General features: G+C 35.3%; 1 protein-coding gene across 1 annotated transcript in view; it reads left to right on the top strand.

The window, feature by feature from the left end:
• The window catches only part of LOC135212587 (RNA polymerase II elongation factor Ell-like), a 216,277-nt gene extending 200,483 nt beyond the window's left edge, over positions 1-15,794 (top strand). The window contains exons 3-11 of the mRNA XM_064246131.1: positions 2,331-2,452; positions 2,860-2,976; positions 3,666-3,944; positions 4,257-4,327; positions 4,505-4,661; positions 5,333-5,908; positions 7,894-8,065; positions 8,752-11,381; positions 11,465-15,794. Of these exons, the coding sequence (XP_064102201.1) occupies positions 2,331-2,452; positions 2,860-2,976; positions 3,666-3,944; positions 4,257-4,327; positions 4,505-4,661; positions 5,333-5,908; positions 7,894-8,065; positions 8,752-8,898 (1,641 nt within the window). The 3' untranslated portion in view covers positions 8,899-11,381; positions 11,465-15,794. The remainder of the gene's footprint in view (positions 1-2,330; positions 2,453-2,859; positions 2,977-3,665; positions 3,945-4,256; positions 4,328-4,504; positions 4,662-5,332; positions 5,909-7,893; positions 8,066-8,751; positions 11,382-11,464) is intronic.
• Positions 15,795-16,037: the final 243 nt, after the last annotated feature.

Genomic DNA, 16,037 nt, shown 5'->3' with positions numbered 1-16,037 from the left:
CCGATTGATGTCTCGTGGGAAAGAAGGTTGCTTTCTTTTCCAGTATGCACATCTAAGGAAATAATATATATTAATTATAATATATAAATATATATATTATATAATATATATATTATATATATTATATAATACCGAATGAGTTCCGGAGAGATCATTGTATGAGTGACGTGGTGCGAGAAAATTACCCAAAACGCACCTGCCATGTATTATGACGCCGAATGCCACAACGGATGTGCCCCCCCTTTGAATGCTTGTCTATAAATGCGGTATTATTAAAATGTCGATTTTACATATTGTGGACCTTAAGGTTTGTAACTTGATGTTCGTACGTGTTTGACGTCAGTGCTCTTATCGACAGCAGAATTATCCGTTCTGTAAAGTGTATAAACTCTCTCTCAGTTGCTGAGTCATTATTCAAAAAGTACTTCAGCCGAAATATTCAAGAAATGATGACCATCAGTTTCAGCATGTGTTACATATGTTACCTTCTTGGTTTCCACCTGAATTTAGAGGGCACATCTGCTCTTCATTTTGGTTAGGGAGTGGTGTACGTTTAGAGCGCTCTCTATTCTATTACTGCACATTTTTCTTCATTTTTATTCTTCCTTCGAGTAAGTCTCGACCCCAACAGTGTTAGTTAACAACATTTCTATCAGAATGAAGGTGCCACGGATTATTCAACTTTTAACAGCATGTTCTTGTATTTGCATGCAATGCGTAATGGAGATCTTGTTTGCCCTCGAGGCATTAATCTGCAACTAAGGAATATATTGTAAAACATATCTCGAGTCTCCTGCTTTCTGCGCAGTTGTGCAGGGGAGACGAGGGAAGCTTGTACCACTGACATTCGAGATAAGATTTGGGTCGGAGATAATTGTGATTTGTATCATATGCCGAGCCCACGATCATAATGTCGTTCAGATAGTTTTGTGAGGAGGCTTCATCAATTAAATGAAAATCATGGATATGTTAGTTATGACACCTTTATAGTTAGCGCCTTAGTGGCGTGGTTGGTTTGGTGTTTGCTTCTCACCTCGGTGGTTGCGGGTTCGATTCCCGGCCATTCCATTGAGGAGTGAGAGATGTGTATTTCTGGTGATAGAAGTTCACTCTCGACGTGGTTCGGAAGTCACGTAAAGCCGTTGGTCCCGTTGCTGAATAACCACTGGTTCCATGCAACGTAAAAACACCATACATACAAACAAACAAACACCTTTATAGTTAGTAATGATAATGAAACAATTATTTAAAAAACAGTATTCGTATATTTTAAGCTAGGAATTATAGACATAAGCTTGTCAAGTATGACATGCAGAGTGAATATTCCGGGGATTTGCAAGATTAGTGTACGTCAGGATGTTATTCTCTTCATCGTAATGCTGATAGTTAAACTTAAGTTTAGACTGTATTCATTATAGCTTCATGCAGACGAAATTTGAAAGGTTAGTAACAGCGGCGGTTACTTCTGATAAGTTTGATGTGGTCAGTTCATCGCCTTCTCTCTCTCTCTCCTCTCTCTCCTACTCTCTCTCTCCTCTCTCTCTCTATCTCTCTCTCTCTCCTTCTCTCCTCTCTCTCTCTCTTCTCCTCCTCTCTCTCTCTCTCCTTATATATATATATATATATATAGGATTAGTAAATTAGTTGCAAATTCCTTTGCCAGTTCTTTCATGATTTTTGACCCGGCCTCACATATATTCAGTATGATAAATGATGCAACTAAGCACGTTTTAAAACATCATCAAACTCTAACATAAAGTAAGAGAAAAATTATTCCATTTATTTTGACAGAAACCTCAGACTCACGAATTCGTTAAGAGACCGTCGTGGACGGACACCCGTTGCACTAAATGCCAGTGTAGAGTTTTTGTAACCTTGAGTAGCGTTTTCCTTTTGCGTTTGGTGGTCAATGGACGTCGTGACCCACATTTCTAAGTCACTTGCTAAGGCCGTGTATACACTTCTATGATTTCCACTCCTTGAGTTTAAGCTTCTCTGCTTGGGTTCTTCTTATGCAGTCTGTTGTGTCGTTATTTGAAAAGGGGTTTATTTTATGCCATGGTATTAAATGCAGTGAGAAAGTTTTTTTTTTTTTACTGTGATTAAGACTTCGGTATTTTGCAGCTCCGAATCATAATTATAAAATGTTGGGGGGTTGGGGGGTGGGTGAACTGTATGACGAAGTCATTTGTTTCGGGGTTGGGTGTGTTACTGAATTTATTCTTCCAATTTTGACGATTGCCAGTAGCTCATGCTATCACATGAAATAAATTTAATTTTGTATGTTTTGACATTTAATCACACAGGTTTTCCTTTTATTTTTCTTTCAGGAGATTCAAATCCCTTGTAGTCGTAACAATGTCACCGCCCATTTTTCCTTCTCCCTACAAAGTATATTGGACCATGATGGGCCACAAGGCAGCTTCGAGTTCATCAAGCAGTCTGGGGACAGGTGAGAGTTTTTCGTTCAAGTGAATAGGCACATGCATAGACTATTGGAAAACGGTTAAAATGTAAAATTGATATGAGTATGTATAAAAAACTAATTAAAACTTTAATTCCAGACCAACAGATTTTGTTGTTATGCAAGATACACCTAACATGCTGTAGACATGTTTTCAATCGTACATAAAGTGTTAAACAAGGCAGACGTATCAGGAATTTAATTGTGAAAAATAATACTGTACTTTTAGTTTATTTATTTATTTATTTTTGCAATAAGTGACATATTACCAGTAAACCTTTGGAATGATTACAAGTAGATAATATGATACTAAATTTTGTATGTATGTATGCACTGTACAATTTTGTATATACATGTGTATATGTAATTACAATCTTCACTGTCCCATTAACCAGGGGTTTGGCATCTATTGGACCATTGTTGGGAAAGCTGCGGATTCAGGCTAAAGATGATACATACGATAACGCCCGCATCAGTATGGAGAAAGCCAATCAGAAAAACATGTTAAAATGGTGAGTTGTTCTTCGTATGCCATTTTTGGGCTTCTTTGATGATATTATTATTACATCGACAGTTGTTCTTTAAAATAGTATTAAATGACATCAGGTTTCTCATAATATGATAGACAATAGACAATTTAGTACAATTCAAAATTCGACCATTTGTTTTTAGTATAGCTTTGTGTTTCTAGTGTTTGAATATTGCAGACTTCTTATCAATTTCATGCACGTTTACCACTCTTGGAGTGCAAGTAACTTTAAGAAATAACTCCTTTGTCCCAACATAATGTTTTCTCCCATATGCAAACTTGTGATGAGAATTGAATGAGACGGAAGTAGTATTGACACTTGATAATGGTATAAATAAAGAAGGCAGTGATTGCTGCTTAATTTGGGACTGCTGTGGTCACATTCTGTACTCCTCTTCATAAATATTTCTTTGAATTTCTTAAGGTTGCTCTTACTACTCATGCAAATCCTTTGTTGCATTAGGAATGTCACTGAAATTTCTTGTGATTTTGCTCTTTTGCTAAATTTCTGTGTAATGATTGGGTATAATTCATTCCTTTTTTGCTTTGGTCTCCTAAGAGGCCAAAAATTTGCTTTAATTTTCACTTCCAGGGGAGTACAGTATGGGCAGTTTGAATGATTAAAAAAAATCCCGGTCATTTAATTTTTTGGAATTTTTCCTTTTTCAACAGTGTCAAAGAAGTGAAAACCAACAGTGACAGCCCATTTGTACGGCAACGTAGTAACTATGTTAAAAAGCCCCCAAGTTCCAAAGTGGTTGGTCTGCCACAGAGGGAGCCCACAGCAGAATTACACTCCAATAATAGATTCAGCAATTCTAATTCTCCGCATGGAAGTCATTCAAGTGGGACTCTTGGGGTTGCTCCTACCAACAAACCAAGACCACCTCCCCCTCCAAGTAACCCAAATGGCAAGATTTGCAATCCAGACCTGATGAAAAAACCACTCAGGTAAGTTGTTTTAATCAATGATATTTTTATGTTTGCTCATCAGAATGTTACTAACAAGAAGTTCCTAGTAAAACTGGAAAAGGTCCTTGAAAGTGAGACCACTGAATTCAAGTTCCTCTACAGATTTTTGGTGAAGATTGTCATAATGAGTTTTTTTGTTTTCAGATAATCTTGGTGTTTTTCAAATATGACTGTCAAATTTTTTTTTATATTTGTAGGAATAGTGTTGTAGGTTTCTATGATTTAGGAATTTTGCTAGATTATTAAATGTAATGTTATTTATTTTGTTTATTTGTAATTCTTGTATTGCAGAGAGCGTGTAATTCAACTTCTCGCAATTAAGAGTTTTAGAAAACCTCAGTTGATTGAGAGATTACATACAGGTTTGTGATGAAGCCACTTTGTTTTCAAAAAGAAGGCATGTTTTATATTTTCACTTTTTTTTTCTCCTGAGCGATATGGTGAAGGTTGATATTGCCATCATGCAAAATCCCTTAGAGAACACGAAATCTTATTTTTAGTTTCAATTACTGTTTCTAATGCAATATCTAATGTTACAGAGGGCCTGAAGGAGAAAGACAAACGCCAAGTTACATGCGTTTTGAATAGTGTTTCCCAAGCAAAAGACAACATTTATCATTTATCTAAGCATTTATGGAGTGAAGTTAAAGAAGATTGGCCATTTTACAGTGAGGAAGAGAGGGAGGCTGTTAGAAGGTAAGATTCAATTTAAGATTGAAAGTAAAACATGTCTAGATGTACCTTTTGAACCCCTGGTGAATTTGTCTTTGTAAGTATACTCTAATTCTTTTTTTCTTTTGTGGGGCAGAATGGCATCGGTGTCATTGAACTTGAAAGTCTGTATGGAGCTAGTAGTAGATGAAAATGGCTGTTATGGTTATTTTTAAGCTTTTAGTATCTGTTTTTAGGAACTGTTAATGAAAACGACCAAGTGCAGCATCTTAACACAAGTAGTTGGGACAGGGAATCATTCAAGTAGGCCATTACGATGACTGTTTCCTGATATCTGAAGATGTTTCATGTTATAGAGCGTAATGATACCTAAAAGATATGTCAGATAATTTATAAGGTTTGAGGAAAGGTTACAACTTTTCATTGGTCATTGTAGAAGAATAATGTCAATATCTGTAAAAAAGCTTGCAGTTTCATTCCAATGAGTTTAAACTGTGGTGACATTTACATTGTTTTTCACTTTCAAATGATAATTTAATTTTGTCATGAAGTAAAAGAAAGAATGTTGTATGTCACACTTCGTAAAATTTACAGTATGTATTATGATGTTAGACATTAGGCTGAGGTAAAATGAATTTGGCATGTATTGTTGCTTTACTCGCAAGTTTTGGCTGAATTTGTGATTATTTTTTCAGGAACAGGCCTCAAGGACTTGTAAATAATAGTCACTCTCCCCACTCTACGCCATCTTTATCACCATCTACTAACTCTTCATCTGCTGGGATGCCATCTACAAGCTCGCAAGGTCTTAAACGTACTCTTGAGGAGACATTTGACCCAACCGTCAAACGAGTACGACCCTCCCGTTACATGAGTTCTAGATTACGGAAACCAGAAGCCAAAGTAGAATCTGAAAAGTGGAAGGAGTCTAAGCAGAGCTCATCCGTGCCCAACCACCAACCAGATACAAACCATTTGACAAATGGTCATCATCCAGGGGAGGAGCAGTATGGGATGAATGGTGCTTTAAGTCCTGGCACTAATTCTTTATCCAATCCATCGACATCCCCCCTCATTCAGAACTCTCCGAGACATCGCCTCAATGGCACCATCAACTCAGGAACACATTCTCCTATAAACTCCTTGTCCAATGGCCTAACAAATGGTCATAACCCCCCTCATGAAACCAATGGGCACAGCAGAGTAGGACAGTCAACTCCTAGCTCGTCTCCAGACACTAATGGCGGTGATGAGGGTCCAGCATACCTCAGGTAAGTCAAGTGGTGCCTAGTTGGAATGTTCTATGGTTCTAGACTGGTATTGTGAATTCAGTGTTTCATTGGCAGATGTTGTCATGTAAGGTTGAAAGAGTAAGGAGAAGTTATTGACTCAACCTGTAAGTGCCTAAAAACAATTCATTTACTTAAGGATGACTTGGTTGAAAATTGGAGATTTTTTTCTGTTATGTCTAGGATAGCAGTGATATAAGAACTTGAAAACAGTGTTTAGTTAACTGTATGATAAAGGTACTACTATACAGTTCTAAATATTTTTGTAAAAATATGATGAATATTTACTTCCTGAGACTAATGAAAGGAAAATACCCTACCCAAGCCAAAAGCTGGTAAATGCTTGCAGACTAATTTGTGTCTGGGACAGTTGCATGGCCAAATTATCCCTCAAACCTTAAAAATAAATGAGCCATAGTCAGTTTTGATGATTTATTCTTGAAGTAAACCCATTTATCATAATTTCACGAGAAGTCATTTACAATAGACAATTATTCACACACTTACTCCCCAAAACAACTTGCATCACCAGGGTGAAACCATTCAAAGGATACTCAGAAGGGTACACTTTCCCCTTTTCATCCTTATATTTTGTATTCAATACTATCAGTTTTCATCAAAGAAAAGAACAGCAGTTACAACCCGACATAAAATAATGGCATTTAAGTGTTACAATGCTCAGATTTGAACTATGCTGAATCACATGTAAGCAGGGAAATGAGCCAGCAGATAAAACCATTAATATGAAGCCATATTGATTAAAGTAAGCATAGAAATTCTCATAAACTATTGGACACTGAAAAATCAGACATTATGAGTAAATGGGCGGTTTTGTGTATGTGGTATGATGTGTCTGATAACAAATTAAAGCAAGTTTAAAACAAAATGGGATTCTGTGTAGCACTAGGTTATTTGTGATCACTCCTCATGAAGCAATTCCAGTCTGTTTGGAATGGGAATTTACTAATTTCAGCTAACACAGAACGACAATTTGGGCAATAATTCCTTGAAGAAATTGTCCGAAAAAAACATTTTTAATTTACCTATCAAGTTTTTAAGAAGCTACAATTTACCTGATAATACCTAGGTTATAGTTATTTTTTTATTTGATTTAATTAAAAGAAACCCCTCCGTTTAGTTATTGAGAGAAACATAGACGTGGTGCAACTACCACCAACAGAAAGGCAAAAAGCACTAAATTAGTGATAATGCACTCAACTGTAAGCACAACCCATAAAAGTGAAGGAAGGAATGAACAAAATAGTAATTTCACATCACAGCTGCAAAGGAACCACACAGAGGAAAAATGCCTTTTTCCTTATCCAGTTCATTGAAGTACACAAGCTGGGCACTATAGGTCTTTCTCCTTGTATGAACTTGCAGTTTGGTATGACTAGAGCCATTTCACATAGAGTAAGGTGATTTTTGAAGAATGTGATCTTCAGAACAGTGCAGCACCGTAAAGCATCATTTTATCAATACAACTGTAAATATACAGAAATATTAAATGAATGAACCGAAAGTAGCATGTGAACCTTTTTATATGGCTGGCACCTACACAAGCAGTTGGTAAACTTTTGAAAAGTAATATTCAGTGTGTGCATTACTATGGTCTCCTAAACATACCAGTTTCTGAGCCTTATGGGAACATTTTCCAACCTATGTCAGGGAAATTTCACTTTGGTTACGTACCAGACTTTGCTAACATTGGTTAATTATTTGTCATGAACTTTTAAAAAAGTTTGCAAATCTCTTTAAGCATAAGTTTCTGGGCTTCAAGGAGTAACTTGTAGAAGTTTAATATTTGAGACATTGTAAAATAAAGAAACAAAAATTTACTACTTAATTGGAATTAGATTCGAGGAATAAACTATTGAAGAAGAATTGAAACCAAAGTGACCATTTTCTTTTCTTTCCAGAATATAAATTAGTTTCTTTTAGTATGTAAATATATTTTTATTTTCCAGGAATTACACAACTATAGTATCTCCAGACCAACGAAGTCGATACAAAGCTGACTTCAATAGGGAATACCAAGAGTATCAACAACTTCATAATTATGTTGAGAGACGAACGAGAATGTTCTCACAACTAGATGAAAACTTGCGGAATGAGCCACTGGGTTCGGAAGGCTATAATGTAAGTACAGTAATGCTATTTTTATTTTAATAAAATTACTATTTTCAACCAAAGTATTTGCTTTAAAATGAGGGGTCAAAATTTGGTTGAAGTCAAGTTACAGGAGCTGGGAGAAACTAAAGGGGATAGGTGAACATTAAAAGGCAGAATGCAGTGCAGTTGGGGTAAAGGCCTACTGCAAATAACCTTTAGTACCAGGGTTTATTTATTTATTTCTAATTCAATATTTCTGTACATACTATGATAAGCGATCAAGCTGCATGTTAATTCAGCATTTTCTTGATAAAATACCAGCTACAGAATATTTACTGCTTTGTTTTATTTTATTGTATAATGTTCTGCAAGTTGGGGTGTAAATTAAATGAGCTTTTTGCACAGATATACAGTGCAAAACACACTGAATGGCTAATGGTTATACTTTTAAATATTGGATAACATATTGTGATTTTCAAAGATACCAGCTAGTTTTGCAGTTTTGAAGCAACAATTTCATATACATATGAAGGAGTTTTATAGACCAACTAACCAACCTGAGAAGAGCCTTTATTAGGCTCAGAGGTCTGGATAAACTCATCTTTTATAATAATAATATAGACCAACTTTTAGAGTATATATAGTTTGTCATTTTATTTGTTACCAGTTGTTTTTCTCTACTTACTATAAGTATTTTTCTCTTTCTTCCACAGAAGTTACGTGCTCAGATAATTAATTTGTATAACACAACTAAATCAGACACTGACTTCCAAAGGAAGCAAGAACGATATAATTATCTTCATGAAAAGTTAACTCATATCAAGACTTTGGTGCGAGAGTATGATCAGGACCATTCCTAGCACCGGTTAACTTCCCTCGCACTGCCATTCACACACCCAACCCACAAGTCCTGCGATGTTCCGAGGGGGTAAGGATCTGTTGTGGTTACCAAAGTGTGCCTCAGCCCTCGATGTGTGAAGAGTGGCAAAGTCAGCAAGTGAAAAAAAATTGATAAAATATAAAATAAAATATAGTTGATGTAAATCAGAAAGGGTTGTAAATAATGGTTCTGTGGATGTTTTCATTCTTTATGAAAAAGGATGAGTTTTTATTGTCTACTGTCCGTTGACTGGGACATCTGTAACTGTTGCAGTTTGATCTGCTCAAAGGTGAAACACCCAGTAGTGTATATTATTTTCCATTTCTTTTATAAAGAAAAGTGAGTTGGGTGTGTTTAAGCAGGTGGCTGCTGCAGCTGGTTCATATGTAGTGTAAGAGGTATGCGTCATGCTGTGCCAAGAGACTGATTATTATGGTGACACCTTCTTATACCCAGTGTGTCCTTCCCTTCCACCAAAGTGATTACTTCCCTTGTCCCCTCCCATTCCCCTTGTACTTCAACTGTGTGTTTCCAAAACTGCTTCGCCCTCATGAATCCCAGTCCCATACATGACAAAATTATCTGGTGCAGTGTTGTTGGTGGAATTAAAGAACCCTCTGTATTGCGCACAGACCTGGAACTGTTAAATGAGGGTCTTGATGCCCACCCATTGTCACCCTGTCACTGGCTCCAGTTAAAAAGAGGGAATTCCTGAGAATCAGTCCTTGCTGAAGCCAAACCTGCCAATTATTGTATAAAGTGAACTGGAGTATGAATATATTGTATAGAAAATGTATAAAAGTATTCTATTTTAGTAGAGTACTCGAGGGTATGATGCCCTTTATACCATAGACTTAGTTGAATGTATATTTTATATATCATTCCAATAAGAGATCAGGCCCTAGTGTGTGGATTTTTGATCAGTCCTGGAATACTGTATTAGAAAGAGAAAATATGGTTTGTTGTCAACTTCAGAGTTGGCCAACTTGTGATACCATGCAGTAAGTGAATTACTTTGGAAAACATTTGGTGGTGTTATGAAAAAGGTGTATACCTGTATAGTGCTTGTCAGGTGTTAGTTAATCACAGAGTGGGCCAAAACCAAATTAGCTTTTCGCTCAATGGGCCAGGCTTAGTGTCCAATGCTTGGTTAAGCCCAGCCGACCAATTCCCGAGCCCAAATTTCCATGGCTTTTGTCCAGAATTCAGTAAAAGCTGGAAAAGGCCTGTTACACTTACTGTTAATATCTCAAATTTGAAGACAGTTGCAAGACTGGACTTGACAGACCGACTTGACTGAATGACTAATCTGTGGGAGCTTGGTGCCAGAAATGTTAAATACTTGCCAATACAATCAGTATAGGCAGTTTTATGAATCCCCCTTTTGTACTTTCTTGCCATATAGCATAGGTGCATCATTAGTATTAATTGCATAATTTTTGCCAAACACTTTATTTAGTAGTCTACTGAAATTTGATAGGTGTTCAGTATTACATCAAAAAGGTCTAAACATGGCAGTATGCTCTTTAGAAGTGAATGCTCAAGATTGTTATGAATTGGTAATTAGCTTGTTATTTTATTTTATATTAGCACTGGTTGTGACCATAATATTGCTAGGTATGTTACTTTCATATAAAAGGCAATGGTTCTTGACATTTTTAAATCAATCAGTTGTGTTGGATGTAAGTATCCTTCATTATATCAATGATACTGTTGTGTTTTTTTTTATATATATATAAAGAATGTCCTAAGAAATTTCACTTTTTAGAAAGTGTTACTGGTACATACTCCCTTTCCAAATGAATTTGTGAATATGGTAGTGATGAGGTTAGTAATTGCACTCTGCCTTGGTTCTAGAAACATTAAGTTCTTTAAATGTTGCCGATTTATATGGAATTGGATGAACTGCAAGTTAAATAGAAGTAATTCAGAAATCATGAAATGTTAAAATTGTAAAATTTTGTTGCCTTTTGAATGAGTGGTTTAGTAGCTGTTATTCAATATCCCATTACTAAAAAAATTTTGTTGGTCATATTCAATTACAGATGTTTTGTTTATTATATATTTAGACATTAATTTGTAGAGAGAAATTTGTAAAAGAAATGCTCAAAACATGAGAAAAGTATGCTCTCAGATAAAATATTGAAAATTTCTTATATATGTATATATATTTTACTTCACAAAGACTTCATAATAGTAAATCAAATTGTGTTTGCATTTTCTATTTGTATATCATGAAAGATGCTTAGTCCTATGGTACGTAATTAAGGTTGAATGGTTACATCTGTGACATAATAACTGTGATTTGTTAGACATGTTTTGTGTGTAAGCTTTGAGAATGGTATAATTTCAAATCTCTCTTGTATATTATTTCTGTGACCTAGTCTCTAGGATTATTGAGACCAACTAGCCAATGTTTTTTTTTTTTTTTTTTTTTTTTTTTTTTTTCTCTCTTTCTCATAGGTTTTGAGTGCTATGTGGTAATGGTGAACTTTGTTGTATAAAATTTTATTTATTTTGTTTTTTTTTTGTTTTTTTTTTCATAGGTTTTGTGCAGGGGTAATGGTAACTTGTTATAAATTTTATTATTTTGCATAGTAGGAGTATCCAAAATTTTTCTGCAAACTAGGTCATGCCCTTGGCACACTTTTTGTATTTTTCATTTCTGAAGTGTAAATAAAAAAAACAGCAGCAATTCATAGTATATATGATTTAAAATGGTATCTAAATTAATGAGTGTTTCATGTCATTGCCATGTCATATTCAAGATGATGATAGACCTTGCCATTGAGGTTGTGCTAAGATGATAAATTTGATCTTTTATCTGGATGCATTATTGATAAATGAACTGCCTTCACGAACTATGCATCTGTTGGTTGGCCATTGAAATATTATTATATGTGGCTGTGATACAGGTCATCTAGTTGGACTAAGATCATGCATCTTGTATGAAAAGCGGTTGATATTTTTAAGTACATATTCTATGAAAAAGATATTTTTAGAAATGATACTTGATCTCCTAGTCTTTCTTAATCTCGCCTTTTATGGTTTGTTTATTTTTTGAGGGGGAATTGGTTCTGTAATAACTATCCTGGTTACCCAAAGAAGAGAGGTATTTTAATTTTTTTTGAAATGCTGTTTTCAATTAAGCCACTTTATCCAGAGATGCAGGTTCTTATGCAGTTTGATTCCTAGTCACTGTGAATGACTTACTTTCATTTTTTCTTACTTGGAATTAAGCATGATTGATACTGGAGAATCACTTAGAATTTTTGTCATTTCTCACCAGTTTTTGTATTTAAAGAGTATGTATGTAGCTTAGGTTGTAAAACATTAGAACTACTCTTCTTGGGTAGTTATGGTGTTAAGAAAATTTTCATTATCAGTTCCTATTGGTAATGGGTTTTGCACTGATGCAGGAATTTACAATTGAAGTGCAGTACTATTTGTTGTGCTGTGTGCCATGAATTTATTGTGGCTGCTTGAGTGAACATTCCAACACAACTGATTTTGTTATATTCATGTGCATTTTTATGATTATTGAAGGGCATAAACATTAAAGGTATATTTCCCGGCATGCATCAAACTTGTAGATTGTGGAGTCCATCAGTATAATGTACTTTGTATTTAAATAAATGTTTGAGTATACATATATAATATGAAAAGAACGTATTTGCTCATAGAACATGCATAAATAAATATTGGTAGACAAATGACTTTGGACTTGCGTGACCTTGACAAAAAGGACTAGACTTTCTCACTTCTTGAAACTGCCGCTTTCCTATCCGAGAAGTACGAAATTATCTATTCAGTTTTTGAAAAATCTAGTTTGTGCTTGACTGATCAAGTTTCTTTCTGCTGTACTTTTCATGAAACCTGTTTTGCTGTCTTGTTTTTCCTCACCTTAGGTGCCATACAATACTGACACCACTTGTCACAGGAAATTTATCTGTTGCAACTTTTTTTATGAATGCATGGTAGCAGGGTTTTATGGTAAACTAATTGAATCACAAAACCATTTTTGAAGTTGAGATTTGATAAACACGTTAACACAATACTGTAATCCAAAAATAATTTAGTCAGTGAACTTTTAAAGTTTATATTTAGTAAATATGTTGAGACTGAATAAGGGACTGATGGGAGTGACTAGACCTGTGCACAAACTTCTGTCATGGTTTACAAGGCTGCTGTCAATATGTGGAAATACGTACAAGTCACAAAAGCGGAGATGGGTCAAGTTGTATTCCATCATTTAAGGTAATTCTCAATCTCTTGAGCTTGAAAATGCTTTGTGAGGAGACAAATTGAACATTCATTTGTTTGTTCATATTGGAGTTGCTCTCATGTTGTGTTTATTTAGATAAAGTTTTAATTCTTTTGTCTACAAAGTTTAGTGAAGTTACCTACTTTGAGTAAACGTGTGATAAATTGTGGAAAATTTTTCACAATCTGGTTGTTCTTGTTAGTAATTGTTTGTTTTTGTGATGAGAATTAAAACGGGTAGTGTTGGGAAGTATGCAAACACGTTAGTGAAGGCATCTTGGCAGCAGTCTAATTTCCAAGGCTGACTCAAGACCTACTCTTTGGTGTGTACTTAGCTATCATATAGTGCCACTTGGACCTTAAACTATGTTCAGACATTATTTTCTTTTTTTATTTTTAAACTACAGTATTGTTGGCATAGTAGCACGAGTAACAATGGTACAGGCAACAGTTATTGTCACTGAAAATGTAAGCCAAGTTCCCAAGTTAGTCATTGGCATGAATACTTAGTTTTCTTTTAGAGCCGTGAATATATTTTGTCTTCTATTTTCAAATGAGTACAGTCATGATTTAGCAGTGAGAATGTGGAAGTTTTAGGTCTTCATATCTTAATGATATGTTGGTCATGTGTATTAGGAGCTAAGTGTTCAGTCATGGTTTTTGAAATTTTTAACTTCATTGTTTGCCTATGGGCAATATCATTGTGGCATTGCCATTTGTCGGTATGTAAACTTGTGCCTTTGTGAAAGAGGCACTACCCCTTGATAAAAGGTGAAATTTATCGAGTGTCCATAATGTAATTAAATGGTGTGCAGTTGGAAACCTAATAGGTATCTGTATACCACACAAGGCGTCCTAACGTTGACGACTTCTGCCCGGCCAGGCCTCTCCATGCTTCCACTATTACTGTACAGTTTTCTTGAGCTTCTTATGATTATTGTTATTTTATGCTTTAATTTATATCCGAATATTATAGGGGTTTAATATTGAGAAGTGGGGTATTGGTGTGAAGGAAAATAAAATGAAAATAAAAATAACATTTATGTTAAAATGCAAAAAATATGTTTAAATATGTTCTGCACATGCAGCTAGCTATCCCTGCTATGATGCCAACTAGAAATTAGTGTTTTCATGCATATTTGTTATGCCAAGAATGAAACGCCATCACAGTTTTGGTAATAAGTGCTGTTTTATAGCACTTCTTTAGTCAGACACTTGACATTGAATTGTTCTTGTACAGCTGTGTATAGCAAATCTGTTTTGGGTCTGTACTTGAATATAGTAAGTGTGATCTGACTCAGAAGTGCTTTATGCACAGTTAAAACATCACCTGGGTTGTTGAAATTCTTTGAGAGGAATTTCATATGGAAAAGCTTTAAGAAAAAGGCTACAAACATCATAGTGATGACATCTGCTGCTGGAGAATCCTCTAAAAGACATTTGAAATAGTGTATTTTAAAATCCCTGATTTGACCAAAAAAATCATTTTAGCTTTTAATCTTTAATTTAATTATTTTTTGAAAATGTTAGCATTTTCCAATCCAAAGAGCTAAGATGGTTTTGTAAAGTAAAATTTAGCAATCCACTGTTAGTGGCCAAATAGGGAAAAGTTTGTCCATAGCAGGAAATTCTAATGGTCCAGTGTCCACTTAGTTCCAATAGCTGGAAATGTCCAAATATTTACAGTCAAGACAAATAATTTGTCCAAAACAAAGCTTAATACCGACCATATGTTGTCGTCCAAAAATGGAATTTCCTTGTAAAGTTACTTGTCCAGAACAAGATGATGGTTAATCGAGTAGGTGTGGTGCGCATTTGAACCTGCTGCTTACTTCTTTGGTGTGATGTAGAGGGGTACATGAGGCTGCCGGATGGAAGATGGGTGTCACTTTGACATGCCCAGCTCTCTCCTAATTTACTCCCTACACATTACTTCTTAAAAGTTGGTAGCATTGCCATAGATATTGCTTCATCAGTAGTGGTGCCCTACTTGGTCAAGGACAGATTTTGGTCTTTCAGTGATGGGCAAGTCTACATTATCCGAGTAGTTTTGGCATCAACAGCTCCAGTCCTATGGAGAGCTAATGACTTCAGTTGTTACATTGACCAGTAAATCTTTTGATTTTACCAAAGAAAGGAAATGTGAAAGTCAGATTAGGACAGATTGTCTATGCAAATTTAGCGGCAATTGATGCAGTTTTACCACAAGCAGTGCCTCGTCCAGTCCTTGTATTGCTGGTACTACTGTGAAGCTGTGGTGCCTCATGGTCTTAATGCTTTTGGAAGAGTTTAGTGTTGAGAAAATGGTAAGATCAAGGTGTTGAGACGACTAAAAGTGCTTGGCATTTATACATAAGTTTGTCCATATTGTATACCCTGTGATATTTCTTTACAAAGGGTTCCTGTTTTTGTTTGTTTTTTTTGTTTTTTTTTCTCTTTCACACACACTTTCTGTCTCTCTCTCTCTCTCTCTAACCCTTATGAACATTTTGTAATCCTGTGATTAGTCCTGAGCAGGAACCCTTCCCCAGAGCTGCGACCTCTGCTAGGAGTGGTGTAACTGAACAATAAAAGAAAAAAAAATAAAAATTTACATTATTGCATGCAGCAAAATTTTGTCTTATTATATCCTCTTCAAAAAACTTATTGTTGAAAAAAGTTCAGATACTTATGTTTTATCTGTCAGGTTGTTTGCTTTGTGCTGCAAATTTGGTAAAAATGGTTCGAATGGTTTGGAGTAGAAGGTATGTTTCATCCCTTGGTAATTTGTGATTACTACCCTGGCACTTTGGAAGGTGGGTGATTTCTGTGATGAGACAGAATAATTCAGCTTAAATTGTTGTCTTGAATATACTA

Source organism: Macrobrachium nipponense, chromosome 41, assembly GCF_015104395.2.
Source record: "Macrobrachium nipponense isolate FS-2020 chromosome 41, ASM1510439v2, whole genome shotgun sequence".
Lineage (NCBI taxonomy): Eukaryota > Metazoa > Arthropoda > Malacostraca > Decapoda > Palaemonidae > Macrobrachium > Macrobrachium nipponense.
Note: the sequence above shows the minus strand (reverse complement) of the source record. Positions and strands in the feature narration are given on the sequence as shown.